The sequence below is a fragment of the Pinus tabuliformis genome, chromosome Q, assembly GCF_031772625.1.
Source record: "Pinus tabuliformis cultivar Carrire ecotype Pingquan chromosome Q, CPIR1, whole genome shotgun sequence".
NCBI lineage: Eukaryota > Viridiplantae > Streptophyta > Pinopsida > Pinales > Pinaceae > Pinus > Pinus tabuliformis.
This window is the reverse complement of record NC_142296.1, coordinates 413,691,486-413,711,239: the sequence shown is the minus strand read 5'-3', so window position 1 is coordinate 413,711,239 and position 19,754 is coordinate 413,691,486. Positions and strand designations below refer to the sequence as shown.

At 36.5% G+C, this 19,754-nt stretch overlaps 1 protein-coding gene across 7 annotated transcripts; it reads right to left on the bottom strand.

Annotated features, from left to right (window-relative positions):
• Positions 1-16,257: 16,257 nt before the first annotated feature.
• Positions 16,258-19,009, bottom strand: LOC149219946 (uncharacterized). Of its 7 annotated transcripts, XM_089384576.1 has the most exons (6): positions 18,724-19,001; positions 17,960-18,132; positions 17,774-17,868; positions 17,293-17,398; positions 16,618-16,945; positions 16,258-16,434 (listed from the first exon to the last, which is right to left on the bottom strand). In XM_089384576.1, the coding sequence occupies exons 3-6, from the start codon at positions 17,865-17,867 to the stop codon at positions 16,399-16,401; spliced, it is 564 nt and encodes a 187-aa protein (XP_089240702.1). In that variant the 5' UTR covers position 17,868; positions 17,960-18,132; positions 18,724-19,001; the 3' UTR covers positions 16,258-16,398. The 7 variants fall into 7 exon arrangements, 5 of the variants coding, with proteins under 5 accessions (XP_089240702.1, XP_089240699.1, XP_089240700.1 ...); XM_089384573.1 differs by lacking the exon at positions 16,258-16,434 and having other exon boundaries at positions 16,513-16,945; positions 17,960-18,236; positions 18,724-19,009; XM_089384574.1 differs by lacking the exon at positions 16,258-16,434 and having other exon boundaries at positions 16,513-16,945; positions 17,960-18,230; positions 18,724-19,009.
• Between the last annotated feature and the right edge of the window lie 745 nt (positions 19,010-19,754).

Genomic DNA, 19,754 nt, shown 5'->3' with positions numbered 1-19,754 from the left:
TGAGCAATTGTTTTATGATTCATTTATTTCATTTGTGTAGTCTCCACTACCCAACCTCATTGATTTGGGAAACTATTTGAGCAATTGTTTTATGTTGCATTTATTTTGTTTTTGTAGTCTCCACTACCCAACCTCATCCTTTGGTACAATCTTGATTTATGGAAACCATTTGAGCAATTGTTTTATGTTGCATTTATTTCATTTGTGTAGTCTCCACTACCTAACCTCATCCTTTGGTACAATTTTGACTTAGGGAAACTATTTGAGCAATTGTTTTATGTTGCATTTATTTCATTTGTGTAGTCTCCACTTAGAAAATTTGAATAGGACTAGGAACCCTCTTGCTTTCTTCAGTGACCAAAAATACCTTTGACCTCTGTGCATTTTCTTTACTTGCAAAAAACACATAAGCAACAAAAATTTCATTTTCTAATGCACCAACATTTATGTCCATTGATTGACATCAACAAAAATTTCGTTTAACAAGGTATAATTTTAGACCAATGGCTCCTACAACAATCATCTACTCCATTCTACCATTAACAATTAAACTATTCATATACTTATCTAAGTCCTTCAAGAAAGATGATGAAGACCTCCACGTTTCGCCAAAAATTGAATCACGTTCTCTATTAGCGCCCCCGAAGATCCACTCCTCTCTGTCTTCACCTCTTGAACCGCTTAGCAATGCCCTCTTAATTCTCTGGATTCTAACTAGTGTTTATCTCCCACTAGTTTTCTTTATCTCCCACATTTTCTAATTGGTGTTTATCTCCCACTAGTTTTCTTTATCTCCCACAGTTCTTTTCAAAAGATATTCTCTCTTGAATTCTCACATAGGATTTTCTTCCCTTTTGTCTTCACCTCCTAAACCCCTTAGTAATGCCCTATTAATTCTCTGATTCTAACTGGCATTTATCTCCCACTAGTTTTCACATAGGATTTTCTTCCTTTTCTTCTTCACCTCCTGAACCCCTTAGTAATGCCCTATTAATTCTCTGGATTCTAACTGGTGTTTTATCTCCCACTAGTTTTCACATTGGATTTTCTTCCTTTTTGTCTTCACCTCCTAAACCCCTTAGGAATGCCCTATTAATTCTCTAGATTCTAACCGGTGTTTATCTCCCACTAGTTTTCTTTATCTCCCACTAATGTTTATCTCCCACTAGTTTTCTTTATCTCCCAAAGATTTTCTCTCTTGAATTTTCACATAGGATTTTCTTCCTTTTTGTTCTTACCCCCTCTAGTCATAACTAATTTCAACCATGAAAGTTGTGAGTTAATCTCACATGTCATCCTTTAACATATTCTCTCTTGAATTCTCACATAGGATTTTCTTCCTTTTTGTTCTTACCCCCTCCAATCATAATTGATTTCAACCTTGAAAGTTAGGAGTTAATCTCACATGTCATCCTTTAACATATTGCTCAGATTGTTGAGGAAATTTAGGAGTTAATCTCACATGTGATCCTTTAACATATTTCAAAAAGAATTAACATACCAAAAATAATTTCTTCTTTCATTATGTAAAAATAAATATTTAGGTCAACATATCATATCATTTGTCCTTTAACTTTCTAGCCAAAAATGGAATGTATTAGGAGTTAATCTCACATGTGATTTTTTAACATATTTCAAAGAGAATTAACATACCAAAAATAATTTCTTCTTTCATTATTTAAAAATAAATATTTAGGTCAACATATCATATCATTTGTCCTTTAACTTTCTAGCCAACAATGGAATGTAAAACTCACAAAGTAAGTTCGAGGGATATTACATTAAATATTAATATAATGTGGTGGAAGAAAATCAACCCTAAAAGTTAGGAGTTAATCTCACATGTTATCCTTTAACATATTTCTAAGAGAATTAACATACCAAAAATAATTTCTTCTTTCATTATTTAAAAATAAATATATAGGCCAATATATCATATCATTTGTCTTTTAACTTTCCAGCCAACAATGAAATGTATAACTCACAAAATAAATTCCAGAAATATTATATTAAATATTAATATAATGTAGTGGAGGAAAATCAACCCTGAAAGTTAGGAGTTAATCTCACATGTCATCCTTTAACATATTTATAAGAGATTTGACATACCAAAAATCATTTCTTTCTTTCGTTATTTAAAAATAAATATTTAAATCAATGTATCATGTAAATAAAATGTAAAACTCACCGAATAAGTTTCCAGGGGTATTACATTGAATATTAATATAATGTGGTGGAAGAAAACTTGTCTCAGTATACCGACAAAACCTGTAACGCCCTGCCCAGAGAATGGCAGCAAACGTAAGTTGCAGATGTCATCAAGTTCCACTTCAGATTGTAAATATTTAAATTGCACATGATGTACACAACAACGTTTTGACAAATATCACAGTTGATGCATTTGTGGGGGTAATTACAAATACAAACTTTTTTAGAAATGAAGTGCAAGTTTTTCAATAGAAAGTAAAATGAGAAACTGATCTAAGAGCAGAGTGATTTCCCTTGATACGATGCCCAACACTTCTTGTTGCACATATTTAATTATTTTATATTCACACAATATCATTCAAACAAGAGATGAGATATTGAGCATAAATCCGAGATATGAATAAAAGCAATACCCATTTCATAAAGAGCATGGGCAATATCAGAGGATTTCTTATTAGTTTGGATGAAACTGGTGGGAACCCTGCATTCCCCATCTCTATTGGTAGGTCCTACTATTTGGACATCTGTTCTAGACTCAAGAGAGTTGATAAATGCCATTTCTAGGGGCTCCTCTCAGAGCGCAGTAGTCCGGAATGCAGCTACAACGAGCTCTCTAGAAACTTGTGATGGGACTAGCCTTGAACACCTACAGTTTAATTATTAAATGCTGATTGTATTATTGATAGCTGTGTGGTTGGTTAACTTAATGGCGCAGTACTCTGGTTTAATTGTTTGGAGGACAAGTGTCTTGGTCTTGGGGCTCGCTCCTCCCACCTCTCACTATGCCCATGAAACCCTAAGCTTGGTCATTCGTCGTTGTTTCACTCTGCTGTGTCGTGAGGTGAGGTCTCTGGTTCTGGTTCGTGTTGCTTCACAAGGGTTTCATTTCGATGATTCTGGGCATGAACTTTCGTGAGGGTTTCCACCTGCACGAGTTGGGGATGCTTCCTATTCTGAGCGTGATGCTTCCTATTCTGAGCACGGTGTTGAGGTTCTGGGTCTGGAACCCCTAGCCTCGGCCATTGGTCTCAGTCTTGTTCGGCCCTGGTTATGATTTTGGTTGTGGGATCTTGTTGTTTGCTAGCTTCGTTTATGTTGTTGTTCTCATTGTACTTGCTCCGTTGTTTGATTATATACTTGGAATTTGTCACAAGTCATGGTTGCGAGATGGCTCGGCTCTTGGCTCTCTTCCAATGGTCAACCATAGGTGAGTTTGCTTTCTTTGCTATTCGTTTCCACCTCATTTTATTCTGTCACTAACTGTGTTTTCTCCTTGTGGGCAGTGAGCACTCTGCAGCCGTGACCTTAGACTGTGGCTTCCTCCCATATGCGCACGAGCTCGGCTCCTACGGTAAGTCTCTCCGGAACCCTTAATTCTATTTGTAATGCTTGTATTTGTGGTCCTATTTTGCTGGCTCTAATGGCCTATTTGTTGGCCATGCAGGTATGCGGTTGGGCTCTCCATTCACTAGCCTCGTACCCTGACTCCTATGCTCTTATCGGGTAGGGTCACTCCTTATTATTCCTCTATCTATTTGTCGGAGGTGTTAGCTATTGGTAGTGTTCTATGGGTCTGTAGTTGAGGGTTTGGCTTCGGCTTTATTGTATCTTGGCCTTACTGTGGCTTCGGCCTCTCTGTATATTTATGCTTCCTGCTATTTAACTTATGCACTGTAATATTATGGTCTTATGGTGACCTCGCGGTTATGCTTAGCACTGTAACTCTATTTTCATGGCTTTTTTTAACTGGTAACTGTATATGGGACTGTGTTCGATTTTGATGATATATATATATATACAATGATTTTTGTTGATAATTAGATAGCAAAGGAAATTGATATGAATTCAGTTTGGTACCTATAGTTATTTGTGTATTCCTTTAATAGTGATTTGTTTGCTTCTACAAGCTTGCGCCTTTGTTTTCCTGAATTTGTTTGCATACTCTGTTTGCTCCTGTATTAGCTATTCATTCCCTGTCTTCATTATAAAATAAATCAATGGTCTTTTGTTAAGTTAGAAAGACAATATTCAGGTTGTAGTATATGGATTCAAATTGTCAAAACAATTTCACATTCTTGTTTCTATTCAATACTATGATGGTTCAAAAGATTCCAGTAATTGGTTCCTTCCTCTCTTTTGTAAAGACTCACTGTACAGTTATTAAACTGTCAGCAGTTACATTTAGTTATTCTTTGACCATTTTTCTTTCTTAACTATAGTCTAAAAGTAAATTTTAAATAAAAATAAAAAGAACATAAACTAAAACTAACAGTGGGCCGAGACAGTCGTTCCTAGAAATTTAAACGAAAATAAAAACTAACTGAAACTCAATCTGTTTGTAAAGAAAAACTCTCTAGCCATGACCTCCCTACGCTAGATTCTCCTGCATCAGGCTCCCGGAGTAGATGAAAATTCATGGCTTCGGTCCATGAGCTCCTCAATAGAATACCCTGCACGTTGTATCTGTCCTGCATCAAGCCACGAACTGTCCTCAATAGGGCGGTTCTTCCACTTGATGAGGTATTGCAGGTACTCATTTCTTCAAGTCTGCCTGGCCACCTGTGTATCGAGGATTCCTTTGATTTCAAGTGGCTGAGCTGAAGGCATTTGTCTCATCCACGAACTACTCTCTTCTTGGGTATCCCACTTTGGTTGCGCCGAACTATCTTCTTCCGGACTGGCTATGTATGGGAATAAATCTGCCACATTAAAGATGGGCAATATTCCTATACCTAGAGGCAATTGCAGCTCATAGGTATTTGCAGAAAACTTGTAACGCAAAATTTTACAAGGTCCAATTTTTTTAAATTTCAACTTATTGTAGTCACCCTTAAGGAATCTTTCTTTGCATAGATGTGCTAGAACTTGATCCCCTGCATTAAATTGTACCTCCCATCGTTTCAGATCTACTTTTGTTTGTACCTTTGACTGTTGTCCTGTAATTTTTACTTCACCTGCTCATGTAGGTCGTTAATTTCTCTTGCAAAATCTTCCCCGTCAGCACTTCTTATCTCTAATTTTCCCAAATCTCGTAACTCATGCACTCCTCGGGGATGCATTCCATAAAAGATTTGGAAAGGACTACTTCCTGTGCTTCGATTTAGTGAATCGTTGTAAGCAAATTCTGCTTGGGCAAGTACACGATCCCACATTCATGAATTTCCCCAACTAGACTCCGTAGCAGGTTCCCTAAGCTCCTGTTCACCACCTCCGTCTTCCCATTAGTCTGTGGGTGATAAGCGAAGCAGAAATTTAACTTTGTATCCATATTTTTCCACAAGGTGCGCTAGAAATGTCCTATGAATTTCACATCCCTGTTGAAAATAATGGACTTGGGTAAGCCATGCAGTCTGATGACTTCAGTGAAAAACAAGTGTGCTACATGGGTAGCGTCACTGGTTTTCCTGCAAGGGATGAAGTGTGCCATCTTCGAGAATTGGTCCACCACCACCATGATGGAATCGAAACCCCGCTATGTTTTTGGCAAACCCAAGACAAAGTCCAGATTGACTAAATCCCACGGTCTATTTGGAATAGGCAAGGGTGTATACAACCCCGTGTTTTGACTATGCCCTTTCGCCAACTGACATATCTTACACCTGGTCACATATCGTTGCACGTCTCTTCGCATCTTTGGCTAGTAATAGAAATGACTGAGCTGATCCAAGGTCTTATCAATGTCGAAATGTCCAGCTAGTCCTCCACTATGTTTTTCCCGAATGATGTTCTCCCTCATCGAACATTCTGGAACACATAGTTGTCCTCCCTTGAATAGCAGCTCCTCCTGTAAGTTATAGTCCAGCCATGGACTATTGTTCCTCAACAAAGGATTTTGGCAGGCCTCATAAGCCTCCTTGAAATTTGTATCTGTTTGATACAAGTCCTTCAGGTGTTCAAAACCCAACACTTTGTATCATGCTTTCTTGCAAGATTAAAACTCTTCTGCTTAGTGCATCTGCTACCTTGTTGGATTGACCACTGATATGCTTCAATACAAATGTAAAACTCTACAAGTACTCCACCCATTTTGCGTGTTTGTGATTCAGCTTATGTTGCTGCATAACATATTGTAGTGCAGAATTATCAAAAAATAAGACAAACTCATTACCCAACAGATAATGTCTCCAATGCTTCAAGGCTTGGACTACAGCATAAAACTCCTTGTCATAAGACGTATACTTTTTCCTGCTTTCATTTATTTTTTCGCTGAAATAGGATACTAGTTTGTCTTCCTAGCTGAGTACGGCTCCAATGGTTGTACCACTGGCATCACAACGAACTTGGAAAAGTTTGTTAAAATCAGGCAACCTCAAAATTGGCCTTTCAGTGATCTTCTTCTTCAATATCTGGAAGCTTTTCTCTACAGCTTCAGTCTAATGGAAAGGCTGACTTTCCTTTTTGATGGTATCCAACATGGGTGTGCAGATTCCATAAAATTCTTTATAAACTTGCGTTAGAAACTTTCCAACCCGTGAAAACTTTGAATTTCGAACAGACTCTTAGGGGATGGCCAGCTAAGTATAGCTGCAACTTTTTCTGGGTCCATTTTCAGCTCATTTTTTGCAATCACAAAACCCAAATAAACTAACTCCTTTTGAAAAAAAGAACATTTTTTTAAATTTATCAACAACTTGTTTTGCTGCAACTTCTCTAGAACATATCTAACATGTCGAAAATGTTCTTCCTTAGTATTGTTGAAAATCAGTATATCGTCAAGATACACAATCACAAATTTCCCAATGAACTCCTTCAACATCTCGTTCATCAGGTGCATGAAAGTACTAGGGGCGTTAATCAACCAAAATGGCATCACCAGCCATTCATACAGTCCTTCATTAGTTTTGAAAGTTGTTTTCCATTCGCCCCCTTCTCTTATTCTAATCTGGTGGTATCTGCTCTTCAGATCTATCTTCGAAAAATATGTTGCTCCACTCAAGCAGTTCATCATGTCATCCATTCGTGGCAATGGAAACCTGTACCTAATAGTAATTTTATTTGTTGCTCTTGAATCTGTACACATCCGCCACTCGCCTCCTTTCTTGGGAGCTAAAACTATTGGAACTGCACAGGGACTTAAACTTTCTTGTATCAATCCTTTGTCCAACAATTCTTGTACCTGCTTCCTGATCTCTTTGTTGTCCTTGGGACTCATCTGGTAAGAAGCTTTGTTTGGTAAACTAGCTCCAAGGATGAAATCTATGTGATGACTAATACTCTGCTTTGGTGGTAACTTATCCGATAAATCATCCACCACAATGTTGCTGAATTCTTGTAACAAATCCTGGATTTCTTCAGGTAAGTCAGAAATTTCAATGTGCAAAAACACTGCTCTCGGTCTCCTTACAATAGCATACTTTACCTTGTCATCTTCAATCTATTTTAGAAATTCTTTTCCACCCATCAGCAGCACTTTTGTCCCACTAGTTTATGTTGTTTCTTCTTCCTTGATGTGCACTAGTGTATTCTTAATCCCATCCTTGACAAACTTGTAACAGTTTGTTTTTCTGTCATGAACAACTTTTCGGTCATACTGCCATGGTCTCCCCAACAGAATATGACACACGTCCATGGGCATGATGTCACAAATCACCTTGTCCCTATACTTGCCAATATGGAACTCCACCTCACACTACTCATTAACTAGCAGTTGGTGACCTTTCTGTAACCAAGACACCTTATAGGGAGTTGGGTACTTCAACCTTTTCAAACCCAATTTCTCCACCATATCTGTTGCAACCAGATTATTAGTGCTTCCACTGTCTATAATCAGTTTGCAGCATTTTCCATGTGACTTGCACACAGTCCGGAATAATGCCTTTCTCTAGGTTTGTTCAGCTATCTCCTTTGCCGGTTTCAACAGTACCGTATTCAAGACTAATGCCTCTCCTATTTCCGGTACATTCTCTACCTCTTGGGGTGGTGCCTCTACTTCCTCTGTTTGAGCAACATACGCTCCTCTTTGTCTAGCCTGTTCACCTTCAGGGCACTCAAAGGACCTGTGCCCCCACTTGTGGCACTTGTAACACTGGTAGGCAGCTCCTCTACCTCTGCCATTACCCCTTCCTCTCTGGTATGGCCTTCCTCCCCTAGTGCTACCTTCCTTTTCTGTTGTCCCTGAGGTCTTTGAACTGCTGCCCTCTTCACTGTTGTTGGCAGTCCTTCCTCTGCCAAAGGATTTTCCTTTCCCTCTACCAGATCCTTGCGATCTTTTCTTCTGCCTTTAAGGCAATCTCTATATTTCTAGTTGTAGGCCATTCACAAACCTTGATGTCTTTTCTGGGATGTCTTCAATGTAACCAGCTCTCAGATTCACCCAATAAAATTCTTCGGTATATTCTTTCACCATCATTCCTCTCTGCTTCAAATTTTGCACCTGCCAATACAAAGCAATCTAGTAATCTTTGGGCAAAAACTTACCCTTCATCTTGGCAACAATTCTAGTCCACTTTTTAATAGGTAACTTGTTTGATCTTCTCCTCTCTGCTTGGACACTATTCCACCACAAGGCCATGTGTCCTTTTAACTTGGTGGCAGCGAATTTAACTTTCCTATCTTCGCTAATCTCCTCACATTCAAAGTGTTTGTCTAACTCACTAATCCAGGCCAACAACACTTCTGTGAACAAACTACCATCATAGTTTGAAATCTCAGGCTTTGGCTTACTGCTAACCAATAAAACTGACCTTAATAATCTAATTTCAGGTCCTTCCTCATCTAATCCATCTGTTGTAACTGCAGCTTCTTCATCATTGTCATCTCCTCCTTTAGGATCCCTTGTCCTACCTGCTTCTACTGTTGCCAAACAGGCATTCAGGATCCTAATATCTTCCCTCAATCCTTCATCTACTACCCTCCGAATAGCTCTGCCATGACCTCTTCTTCTAACTTCCATTTTGTAAAAAAAACAATTAACTCTAACTTGCTCTGATACCAAAATTTGATGGGACCAACCTTGAACACCTACAGTTTAATTATTAAATGTTGATTGTATTGTTGATAGTTGTGTGTTTGGTTGACTTAATGGCGTGGTATTGTGGTTTAATTGTTTGGAGGACAACTGTCCTGGTCTTGGGGCTCGCTCCTCCTACCTCTTATTATGCCCACGAAACCCTAAGCTTGGTCATTCATCGTTGTTTCACTCTACTGCTCCGTCAGGTGAGGTCTCTCGTTCTGGTTTGGGTTGCTTCACAAGGGTTTCATTTCGCTGGTTCTGGGCATGAACTCCCATGAGGGTTTCCACCTACATGCATTGGCGATGCTTCCTGTTCTAAGCGCGATGTTGAGGTTTTGGGTCTGGAACCCTTGGTCTGGGCCTCTGGTCTTAGTCTTGTTCGGCCCTGGTTATGATTTGGTTGTGCGCTCTTATTGTTTGCTGGCTTCGTTTATGCTATTGTTCTCACTGTGCTTGCTCCGCTGTTTGATTATCTGCTTGGAATTTGTCACAGGTCATGGTTGCGAGATGGCTCGACTCTCGGCTCTCTTCCAGCATTCAACCAAAGGTGAGTTTGATTTCTTTGTTATTCGTTTCCGCCTCATTTTCTTCTGTCACTAACAGTGTTTTCTCCTTGTGTGCATTGAGCACTCTACAGTCGTGACCTTGGACTGTGGCTTCCTCCCCTGTGCACACTAGCTCAGCTCCTACGGTAAGTCTCTCAGGAACCCTTAATTTTGTTTGCAATGCTTGTATTTGTGGTCCTATTTTGTTGGATCTAATGGCCTGTTGGTTGGCCGTGCAGGTATGTGGCTGGGCTCTCCCTTCACTGGCCTTGTACCCTGACTCCTATGCTCTTATCAGGTAGGGTCGCTCCTTATTATTTCTCTGTTTATCTGTCCGAGGTGTTAGCTGTTGGTAGTGTTCTATGGGTCTGTAGTTGACGATTTGGCTTCGGCTTTATTGTATCTTGGCCTTATTGTGGCTTCGGCCTCTCTATATATTTATTCTTCCGGCTATTTAACTTATGAATTGTAATATTATGGTCCTATGGTGACCTCGTGATTATGCTTGGCACTGTAACTCTATTTTCATGGCTTGTTTGTAATTGGTAACTCATCTAGGACTGTTGATGTTCGATATATATATATATATATATATATATATATATATATATATATACACACACACAGTGATTTTTGTTGATAATTAAATAGCAAAGGAAATTGATATGAATTTAGTTTGGTATCTGTAGTTATTTGTGTATTACTTCAACAATGATTTGTTTGCTTCTTTTGCAAGCTTGTGCCTTTGTTTTCCGGAATTTGTCTGCATACTATGTTTGCTTCTATGTTTGCTTCTGTATTAGTTATTCATTCCCTATCTTCGTTATAAAATAAATCAATGGTCTTTGTAAGTTAGAAAGAAAATATTTAGGTTGTAGTATATGGATTCAGATTGTCAAAACAATTTCACGTTCTTGTTTCTATTCAATACTATGATGGTTCAAAAGATTCTAGTAACTCTTTCTCTTTTGTAAAGACTCACTGTACAGTTATTAAACTGTTAGCGGTTACATTTAGTTATTCTTTGACAACTGTTCTTTCTTAACTATAGTCTAAAAGTAAATTTTAAATAAAAAGAAAAAGAACGTAAACTAACAGTGGGCTGAGACAGTCGTTCCTAGAAATTTAAACAAAAATAAAAACTAACTAAAACTCAATCTGTTTGCGAAGACAAACTCTCTAGCCATGACCTCCCTACCCTAGATGCCCTTGCATCTATTTGGAAGAACTACCTATTTCCATAGCAAAACCAACCAGCTCTCTAGAAACTTGGAACTACCTACTTCCCTATCAAAAACAGACTTCTCAATTTGCTTCACCAAGTTGCTTTTCTAATCCCCATATACAACCAAATTTAAGGCCAACTCCTCTTCTTTTGCCAAATATCGTAGGTACTCTAGAAGCGCTAGAATTCCAGCACAGGCCTCAAATGATGATTGCGAATGAAATAAAAGTTAGGCATTTCATCCTTGATTTCATTAAAAGCATCATGGGTGCCAAGCAAAGCAGCCATGTGAGGACCACATACCTTATAAATGCTAAAGGCATACCAGTCCACACCCCATTTCGCTACATCGAATCTATCACCACATTGAGGGACAGACTTGTGCAAGCATTGTCTAGGTAGATTGGAAAACTTTTGTTTGGATGAAAATAGGAGAAGTGCTTCCTTAGCCTTTGGTAGACTGCATCCATTTGGGTGTTAGGAACGGCAGAGAGATTTGAGGCTCCATGTTCCTTGTGTAGCCTCATTGCTATTGAAGAGGCCATTGTAAATTATGGAAGAACTTCGTATGACAGATGCACGATAAAATCAGTGAAGCAAAATTTTCATTGTGATAAAATGAACGAAGCCATGCACCAACGTAATTGAATACAAAGTCAATGAAAATTCAATTTCTGAGAAAAAGAAAATGAACACAGGTTATAAGGCTATGCTCCAGAGTATTCGAATATCGAACATACAGACGATGAAAACAAACAAACATAAACATATACCGATGACCACAAACATAAACATATATTGATTTTTCTGATAGACTCAGCGTGTAGTGATAACGATCAGCTGTGAGATTGATAAGATGCTTCTGAAATGGTTGAGAACCGACGGATAACAATATAATCGTAATGCAGAGGATGCAAATGGGACTACTTGTATTTTTCTATTTAGTGCCAATGCCAAGTATCCCCACTATCAGTGACAGAAGTGTGAGAAAATAGTAACCCACACTATTCAATTGATTGCAGCATATTTTAACATATATAACGTTTTATCTGGCATGCTCAGGATCAACTGGCATATACGGAAAAATACTTTAAATTTTCCACACATAAAATATCCAGATAAAATAAATATGTAAAGCATCACATCCATTGGCACCCCAAGCCAGATCAACTGGCATATACGGAAAAATACTTTAAATTTTTCACACACAAAATATCCAAATAAAATAAATATGTAAAGCATCACATCCATTGGCACCCCAAGCCAAATTTACTTCACTGATGGATATTCTGAACATCCATAACCATCTTAAATTTTTATGAAGATTTTATATATATATATATATATTATAAAAAAAAATTATTAATGGTGTATATTTTGAATGTCAAAATATTTTAATTTAAATGGTTTGGTGAATAGTTTGTTTCTCCATTTCCATGGGTTTAAGTCTTTGGAGACATGTTGTAAGTGACTTGTTAGTGGTATTTGTGAGATAGTTGTATTTAGTGTAAGAGTGGAAGTCGGACTAAATGAAATTACCAAAAAATTCTCTTTCAAATAATGTATATTTTCAAATAAATAATTGAATGTTGTTGACATATTTTGAAATAGATAATTGAATGTTGTTGAAATAGAGATATTCCAAAATGTTTTTATCAAGTTTAATATTAAGTCCATCAAAATAAGTAATATAAAGTTAAAAAAGATTATTTTCTATATCTTAAATAAATTAAATAAATAAATACTTAAATAAATTATTGTAAGGAATGACTATTAATACTTAAATAAATTATTGTCAGGATGCGTAAATGTTTAAAATTTAACATTTAACAACTTTAATCTAATGGCTCATAAATGTAAAGTGTAAACATTTAAACGTTGGCTCAATTAATAATAGAAAGTTAAAGTTAAAGTCAATTTGTTATATTTTGATTTTGTTATTAAATTAAATAGACTTTGTTACAATACCATGGGCCAATACCATGGCTTATCAATACCATGTGCCAAAAAATCATAGCTTATTTCACAATCAAAGTATTTTATAATAATATGTTATCATTCTTAACCATGGATATTCACTCTCACTTTACCTAAAAGGAAAAATGTTGTAATTACTTTTGAGATATATGTAAACCCTATACCCTCAAGATTACTAAAAAGATTCCCATAGAAATTAAATCAAAATTATAATAAAATTAAAAATGAAAATACTTTTACATATAAAGATGTGAAATTTATATAATATAAATAATATTATTAAGAACCAACATAGATCCATCTTAACTAAAGATCCAACTGATAGATCCATCTTAACTAAAGATCCAAGTGATGAGAGAAAACAAATTGGCTAACAATAATAAAGGAAAGATAGTGCATGATTGTTTTAAGTTTTTCATTATTATATTTTGTTTGATATGATGGATCCAAAATATAGGTTTAATATTTTACAACCAAATGAGATTTTTTAATTTAGATACTTTTTTAAACACAATATCATGTACTCAAATTTTATTCTTAACCATGGATATTCACTCCCACTTTACCGTGATATTATTAACATGTAACATGTAAATAGGATTTGTTACAATACCATGACTAACCAATACCACATGCCTAAAAAACGTAACTTATTTCACTATCAAAATATTTTATAAATATGTTATTTTAATTTATTTTTATAACATGTTTTTAATTAAATATAAAAGCATAAAGGTTATAATTACTTTTGAGAAATGTCTAAATCCTCTATCCTTACAACTACTAGAAAGATTCCCATAGAAATTAAATCGAGCTTATAATACAATTAAAAATGAGAATACTTTTATATATAAAGATGTGAAATTTATATTATATAAATATTATTACTAAGAACTAACATTGATTCATCTTAACTAAGAATCCAAACGATGAGAGAGAATAAATTGACTAACAATAATAAAGGAAAGATAGTGCGTGATTGTTTTAAGTTTTTCATTGTATTTCCTTTGACATGATTGATCCAAAATTTTAATATTTTATAACCGATCGAGTTATTTTAATTTAGATAATTTCTTAAACACAATATCATGGAATCAAAGTTTAGGAGAGGGAGGGGGCAGAGAGGGCGGGAGATAATGACAAAGCTAGGGAGGGAGATAATGAAAAAGTTGGGGGACAAAGAGAGAGAGAAAGAGAAAGAGGGGGAGAGAGAGGAAGGAAGAGAGAGAGGAGGGGAGAGAGAGAAGTAGAAATGGAAACAGAGAGAGATGAAGTTGGAGGGAGGGAGAAAATAATCAAGATAGAGAGAGATAGAGGTAGAGAGAGAGTGGGAGTGACAAGGAAAAGATGGAGAGAGAGTGATCGATCTATGAATAATGTCTTTGTAGTAATAGTAAGGTGAGAAAATTTTTTGATAACCTATTCATGTTTTATTATCATTTAAATTCAAGGGCACTCTCATTAGGAGAAATGTGAAAGATTGTGATCCTAGAGCTCAATTTGATTCAGGGACATTCTTATTGTCCACTAGTTATAACCAATCTCTTTCTTCCTTGTAATTTATCAATGTATTATGATTTTTCATATATTAATATAAGCATATTTTTTCCCAAACAAACCAAAAAGATATTATGTTGTAATAGGGGCATATGAATCTTATAGGATATTCTTATAATACAAGAGATACATGAGATTAAAACTAAAAATATCATCATTTTTGTTGTTTCTAGAAATGTTTAAGATTTACTTTTAAAACTTCGCAAATACAAGTTAATCCCCAATTTCAATATATAGTTTTTCCATATGCCTACAATTTTCTCATAAGAAGAGTCAATTAAACTCTATACCCTAGTACGAAATTAATATTTTCTTGCATGTTGAAGCAAAATATCTTAGTGTTGACAAGAGTGTCCATGCCCATATAACTAGACAAATTCCCTATTGCAAGGAGACTATGTATATTTTATGCCATATGTGTCATAAGGTGATTAGAAAATAGGTGATAAATCTATTGATGGGAGAAGTTGAAGAAAAGCAATTTAATTGATACTCACCCAACCCTTTTCCAATTTTCATTAATCCATGGGCCTTTATTAATTCATTTTTCATAAAAAAAAAATCCTTCACTTTCCATGTGTTTTGGATGGTATATAAAACTTCCATTCCTCACATATGAAACTAGAGTATATAAAAAAATTCCTTCACTTTCCATGTGTTTTGGATGGTATATAAAACTTCCATTCCTCAAATATGAAACTAGAGTATATAGAGATTCCATTCTTCAAATATGAACTACCAAGAATAGAAGGTACAACAATAAATTCCACCATAGAGAAATTGAAATCTTGTAATAGCTCAAATGTTCTCATCCATGGATTGGGAAGTGCTACAGCATTAATGATTTCCTTAACTTAAATAACTCCTTTCAAATTTCCATCTAGAGAATGATAATAACAATACTTGATTTATCTATTAGACACTATTTTATTTTTTCATTCAGATCTACTCTATTTATCCTCTATTTATCCCAAATAGATCTCCTAGCTATATTCGATCATATATTTAATTTAGCTTTGTTGATCTTTCCTATGTACATGCATGAGGTTTCTTACATAGAAACCCTCAACCAACACTTGTAATTCTCCGACGGTTTTGTAATTACACGTCAATGATGTTGTTTCTTTAACTATTTTATCTTATTAAAATAACGTGATATGAATCAATGCTCGAAAGGACAAAGAAGCTATCCCTAGGCTATAAATTGGTTAGTTGAACAACTATGGTGTATGATATCTCAACAAAAGGATTGGATTTACTTCCCTTATAATATATGGAAAGCAATGTTAGAGCCTTAAAATTAAATGTTTCCATGGTGTTTAATCCTTCGTGATCTACGTACCAACAAAAGAAATTCCTTCGTTGCTATGAAAAACTTGTATTATACCCACTATGGTCATGCATAAATGCTTAAGCACTTTTTACGCCTTTATCCAAGCTTAACTTGATATGCATCGAATCTAAGTGTAAACAAGGGGAGCTGCGACGCAGCGAGTCCCTGCGTGAAGTTGAGCCTGCTTATATTGTTCATGTCTAGAGCTTATATTGTTCATGTGCTTAGACATAGTTATTTTAGCTATGACTTTAAAGGTAAATCATTGTAGCTTTACCTAAATCTTAGTATTCACAGTTTGTTTCATATTTTTTTAGTGATTTATGCCAAGTCATAGCTAAAACAACTCACCCCAAGTGATTGGCAGCATATAAATATGGTTAGTTTCAGGACAATGCGCGTGGAAACCGTGGGATATCACTGTAAGGACGAGCCAAGAGGGAAGCACGCAAACCGAGTGAGTCTATGAATGTTTCAACCTAAATTATAAAAATATTTCGTCTTTCACAGCGACTCTATGAGCGTTCTTAGTCGTACAAATAAAAGAATCGAATGATTAAGCTTTTCTAATCTTTCATTATAATTTTTAGCAAATATCTAATCATATGATTGATTTCCTTTTGCTTGTCTCCATGCCCTGGATACAGTGAATTTGATAAATTAGTGCACATTATTATCAAAAGTATCAACATAATATCGCAGTTAACATGCCAGATTGTAACAATTAATCATATTTAGATTTTAAACAGCACAAAATGCATAGAAATTCACAGAATGTACAACCAAAAGAGAGGAATTTGCAGTGATTTAAAAGCTTTACCGGAGTTATGACAGTTGTATATTCCATCTCTTTAGAGTTTGCCAACTTCTGGTTCTTAGACAGAGATGACATTTCTGAGGAGTTTGAACGTCGTGGAGCTGAATCCTTCCATGTCTCCAAAATCTTTTTACCTAAAACGGCTTCGTTGGGATGCTTAGCGACGGGCTTCCGGGGATAATGAGCAACCGAGGAAGTATGAGTTTGAAAGGAGAACATATTTTGATGAAGATCTCGCATGAGCGAAGGCTGCGTTCTGGTAAAACTTTCGGCATCTTGAGTGGGGTCGAATTTTGGATTGATTTGCATTCCTTCGAAAGAGTTGTCACCGCTAGAAGGATTGAATTGCATTGATTCAGAAGGATTGTCACAGTGGGTACGCAGAAAATGAGAATTTAAGTAAACAGAAAACCTTCTTGCAGAGAGAATCTCATTGGCCGACAATATTAAAATATGCTTCAAGGCTTATGGATTGTAAATTGTAATAATTACGTAGCTATGTAAAAGTAAGCAAAATGTTAGGATAATAATGTATCTACCCAACGCAACGCCCATTTCATAGGTAATAATTACTTGTAATGGATTTCGATATCGTTAACAAATATATTTTAAGACGAGGCCACACGTTACACAGGAGACATGTGATGGACATGCATGCAGCAACGTGTTTGTACGCACCAACGTGTTTGTACGGAACGTGGGAAACAAGGCCATGAGAACCACCATGGCTCTCCAAATCTGCAACACTTGTGCCTGAAACATGGCTCTCCAGACCTGCAAAACACTGCCAGAACCATGCTACAAATAATAAGAATCTAGTCTAGTCTTACTGACTGAGGGTTTTCGTGTACTTAGGAGGAAGGGTATAAATGGCCAGGTTACCAGTGCGGCTATGGACGAGACAATCTGGCGAGAGCTCCCCGAGGAGGCTTCGGAACTATTTCTCCATGCCGTCCATAGCTTTCTTCAACAGCGTCGCAGCGTCAACATAAATCGATTTGAGAAGTTTTGATGCAAGGAAGAAAACCAAAAACCAAATCGGCAGAAGGCAAAGCAATTATTTCATCAATTTTTCCGAGAATATGATATTGAGCTGCAGGGTAGCTTCCAAGAAGAAAATACAAAAAATAACAAAGCAAGATAAACATATTACTGTTACCTGTGAGAAGTCCGTCGCCGTCTCTAGTAATTCTGGTCCTTACAATGCGTGGATGGATAGAATTTGCTGTCACATTGGCCTTCATTTTCTGCATTCTAGACGGAAACTTGTGTTAAATGTTTATTCCTTGTAAAAAAATTGTAAATTTGAGCGGTTATGGAAAACGTAGCTCAAGATTAAGGTTACCTCGAGTCTCAACGCAAGCTCTTTTGTGTGTAGAATATCGATAGCTGCTGTAAGTTTTGACCCAGATTTGCTTGAATCTTTGGAGTTTGTTCTTTCTTGCGCATATGACAGATTTAATAATAATGGCTCTTTGTTTGATGCGTTTCTTCAGGTTGTAGCGTCTCAAGATTGGCCTGAAGTCACTAAATATGCAGGCTTAGTTTGTGCTCAGGCACATCGTCAGGAACTCATTCAGGATCTTTACAAGTCTGGCAGGATCCTGTGCGAGGGTCTGCAACTGGAGGCATGATAAAGTATACATTTCTTGTCTATCCCTAAAAACAGAAAATATGTGCAAATGTGGCCGAGTGTTTGACCTGCTTTGACTGAATTAAGCTTTTTTGAAGCAATGTTTGTGCAAGCATGAAAGAGGGGTCATTCTAAATTCTTCTTTTGCATCTCTGCTTATAATATTTTTCATTCTGTTCCTATTTGGTTTGGCTTTTGAAACTGAAATATGAAAGCATATCAATTCTCTCAGGGAATTGTTGATTTCATTCAGAAGGAATACAGGACACAAGCCGGAGCGTATAATATTTTACAGGTAATAATCATCGATAAACGGGTAAAATACGTCATTCTTATAACCCTGGTTTCCCTTGAATTTTTTTCGGAAATAAATAGTTTCTGTGAAAATTAAGGAATAACAGGTACAAGGAGCGAGTTAAAACATTTAAAGAATTCAATAAAAAGGCGCTAGAAAGTAGCTGTATGAGAGATCTTACTTGAGAAATCGATTTGAGAGTCAGTCGGACTGCTGAGGAGGAGGCCGGACTCGTTATCCGTGGAATCGACAAGCGATGCATCAAGATCCATTGTTGAGCGTTGTGTTGAGGCTACTATACGATCTGTGAGATCCACTGCTATACAATCTATTGAAGCTGTTGTAAAGCTCGATCTGATCAGCGAAGGGCAGTTAGAAATAAAACCCAGAGGCAACGTACTGGACTACATTAGCACCGGTGGCGGAAGGTTATAACAGCGGGACTGCACAGCTGCTGTGCATGTAGCACGCACATGGTTCGCACAAAGACACCTCCCGCCATGCAAAACTTGACCATACGGCCGACACCTGCAAAAGAACAAGCAACTTAGCATATGTATCCCATTCGCACTTAACAGTAAAAATATTTTGAATTAATGTCAGCATTAAATCGAAACCGCAAACCGTCAAGGCCAGTTGATTGTGGGTAAGTACGAGTTTAAGATATGGTCCGGCCTCTTCCGCCTAGGGAAGAGGCCAAATAAAATGGCCAACAGAAGTTCAACTGCAAACTTTAGGATATAACCAAAAATACCACTAAAAAACCCGGCGAATTAATGTTATCTGCCCTCCGAACGGTTACTATAGTCCCTGCCGGATGCCAGATGGCAGGGACTAATAATATCTGCACGTACCCCTAACTTTTAAGGTTACCTTGTTAGGGTGCTAGTTTTCTCCAACTAAAGTTTTATTCAACATAGATATTGTTTTGAATGAGTATGCGTTGTTCTATATATGAAAGAGACACAATGGGGTTTATTCTAATTTTTTTTATCTCATTACACATATTTTCATTATCTGATTTCATTCTAATTAGGTCTATTCTACTTTGTAGATAATAATGCAATCTATGAAAAACTTGTATTATACTCACTATGGTCATGCATAAGTGCTTAAGCACTTTTTACGCTTTTATCCAAGCATAACTTAATATGCATCGAGTCTAAGTGTAAATAATCTCTGCATGCACCCCTAACTTTTAAGGTTACCTTG

What these genes read in the sequence shown, in the direction of transcription:
- LOC149219946 (XM_089384573.1), bottom strand. Translation starts at nt 17,867, where the DNA reads ATGCAGAAAATGAAGGCCAATGTGACAGCAAATTCTATCCATCCACGC. An exon ending in CGGCGACGGACTTCTCACAG is followed by an intron (nt 17,399 to 17,773) that starts GTAACAGTAATA and finishes TGGTTCTGGCAG; the next exon opens with TGTTTTGCAGGTCTGGAGAG. An exon ending in CGTTCCGTACAAACACGTTG is followed by an intron (nt 16,946 to 17,292) that starts GTGCGTACAAAC and finishes CAATCCTTCTAG; the next exon opens with CGGTGACAACTCTTTCGAAG.